At 49.5% G+C, this 2,672-nt stretch overlaps 1 protein-coding gene across 1 annotated transcript in view; it reads right to left on the bottom strand.

Annotated features, from left to right (window-relative positions):
* Window positions 1–2,672, bottom strand: part of PRR5L (proline rich 5 like) — a 25,044-nt gene that overhangs the window by 19,271 nt on the left and 3,101 nt on the right. The window contains exon 3 of the mRNA XM_010138888.1: window positions 408–456. Within this exon, the coding sequence (XP_010137190.1) occupies window positions 408–456 (49 nt within the window). The remainder of the gene's footprint in view (window positions 1–407; window positions 457–2,672) is intronic.

Genomic DNA, 2,672 nt, shown 5'->3' with positions numbered 1-2,672 from the left:
CTTCCTTCTCTGCCCCCCCACCCCAAAACAGACAGCCGTTACCTTTTCTCTTCCCCTGCGCTGGGCTCTGGTGCAGAAAACCTACTCCTGAATCGTCTATACTAGAGAAAGAGGGTGAAAAGAACTCTGAAAAGGTATCCCGTCCTCTCCGAGAGTGTTCCTGCTCGACCCTGGCAGGCTCCTAGCAGCCTTTAAGCCCAAGGAAGAGAATCCTTCACTCAGCAGATATGCCCATAAGCATGATTTCTCCCATGGCTGTATGGTCCCACCTCCATCACGTTTGGTAGCTAATAAAAATGAAGCTGGAGGGCTACGCTCTTGTAAAAAGAGGTCCTAATTTTTTTTTTTTTCCAGGCTAAAAAGCAGAAAGAGCAAACGGCAAAGCAAGCAAGCGAGCAGTGTAATACCTGGAAGTAATCTGTGATGAAGGATCCGAGTTCACTCTTCAGCAGCCGTCTGTAGACAGAAGGAAGGCAGCCATGAAGCATTGCTGGTCAGCCCTGACAGGTACATCGGCACTTCGCTACCAGTCACACCAAAGACACACCAGTACACGTCAGCGGGTCACTTTGGCCACAGTCAGATTGCTTTCATGTTTAGGTGTATATTCTACACAAAGGCTACTCTCAAATTCTGAAGGAATGAAGGAGTTTCCCTGAAATCTTCTATTTATAAGCCATACACCTAGGACAAGCGAAAAACAAAACCACATTTACCCTCTGCATGCACAGAGAGTCGGGGGAGGCGATTTAAAGTGATTTAGTCTGAAGTGCATAAATTTTTCCTGCTTTTGTTTAAACAAAGACGCTTTTCACTTCACTGCAAATAGTGGCTCTCCTCGTGCTGTGCTGCTCCCCTTCCTCTGGGAAGTAAAAGGTGGGAGGATGAGGAGCAATGAAGTAAATGCACAAGCTGAAGCTGCGGTTTCCCCACGACTATCGCAATTAAGAAATTCTAACAAGAGGTGTTTGAAACACGCAGGCACAAGCTGCTCTGAACAAGGATTTCTGACAAAAACTGCTGGATTTTAAATCAGACTGTGATAAAAGGTTTAAATTCAAATGCATGTTTCTATTTCACTCTGACATTTAAAAAATGGGGGTTTTTTTTAGATCAGAAGCAGCATTTAAAAAACAAACTCAAAATTCAAAGAATTTGCACTTTCAGCTTCCAGTGACTGTGGGCATAAATTCTGTAGCAGTAAACTCTGCCGAAAATGTAAAAGGTGCCCAACGCTTTCCACTACAGTACATCACATTTTTTTTCCTGTTCTAAGAGTTCTGCTTTTATAACCTAGAGTATAATCAAGAGTGCTCGAACCTGCGTTTGAATCAGGGACCATCCCAGGCTGGGTTCTTACTCAGGAACTCACCCATTTTTCCTAATCTTTGCTGGAAGTCGGTTTTGACAGCATTTGGTAACACTCCTACCTTTATCTGCGTGACAACACGCCTCTACTCTCTCTCTCTCTGAGCATCTCCCCGCCCACCTCAAAGCACGTTTCTATGAGATGGATAAAGCCGAGGAGCCGCTGGGGGCCCACTGCCCAGCAGCTCTTCCACCAGCTTCCCCAGCATCCCAGCGGAATGACCAGCCCACGGCAGGACCTCGGACCTCGCCCCACACAGGCAGCCTGGCACGAGAACCCAAGGGAGGGGTCTGCTCCTACCTACGGTCAGGCCGCCTCCTGCTTCCTGAAATCTCATTTTTCAACAGCATTTCTTACATTTCCGCTTGCTGTCACAGCTGACTTTCAGAGCAGTAAAAAAAACCCCCACCCAGTATCCAGTGAAGCGGTATCAAACCACAGCAAGATAAATCTTGGTGGCAGCAACCCAGAGCAAAATGTTCCCACCTGCTCACATCCTGGTCCTGCCCTACCCTAAACCTCTCCTGACTTCCCCACGGCTGAGTAACCAAGCACGGTGCAGAACCCGGGAGTCTCTCCAGGCGCCGCAATCGCTCACCTCCACCCAGGGCTGCACAGAGACCTGCGAAGAAGGGAGATGGGCCAGCCCAAGCGAATGGCGCACCAGAGCTGGCCCCCTCACAGGTCTGGCTTTCTGCCCAGCCTCGAGCTGGAGATTCACCTCCCGCACACAGAGCTGACATTGTGCTGGGAGCTCCAGCGAGAGGCACAAGCCCCAGGCTGCAGGTGTGCAGACAACCCTCCTTGCAGATGCGTGTCCTGTGCTCCTTAGACGCACATTAACGAGCTCCTTGAACGTTCAAGTGGCTATTTAGAGACTGACATTTGGAGATGTAACCAATGCTCGGGCACCTGCAGGAACATTAATCATGTATTTCAAGGTGAGTGCTTCCAAGTGCTGCTGGGAAGAGCATTTCCTGCTCTTCACCCAGCTCTTGACAGGTTAGATCCACTTCAGGAACCAACACGACGAGAGCGTGGTCCAGCCACGGGGTCCAAGCCCAGGCAACTCTGCTATTCTGCCACCGCAGTGGGCAACAGCCTGGCAGAAGAGCCACAGAACCCAAAGCTGATGCCTACGTCTGCCAACAGGCTGTGGGTTGGGGCCCTTCCAAAGTCTTACAACATTTGTTTTTCTTTTCACATCCAGAAATACTCATCCCATGGAGAATTAAGACCGCTCCAAGTAGAATAATAGCACAGTTCGGGTGGGAAGGGACCTTCAAAGCCCTCCCAGCCCAAC

This window comes from Buceros rhinoceros, unplaced genomic scaffold (assembly GCF_000710305.1).
Source record: "Buceros rhinoceros silvestris isolate BGI_N320 unplaced genomic scaffold, ASM71030v1 scaffold12126, whole genome shotgun sequence".
NCBI classification, from domain to species: Eukaryota; Metazoa; Chordata; class Aves; order Bucerotiformes; family Bucerotidae; genus Buceros; species Buceros rhinoceros.
Note: the sequence above shows the minus strand (reverse complement) of the source record. Positions and strands in the feature narration are given on the sequence as shown.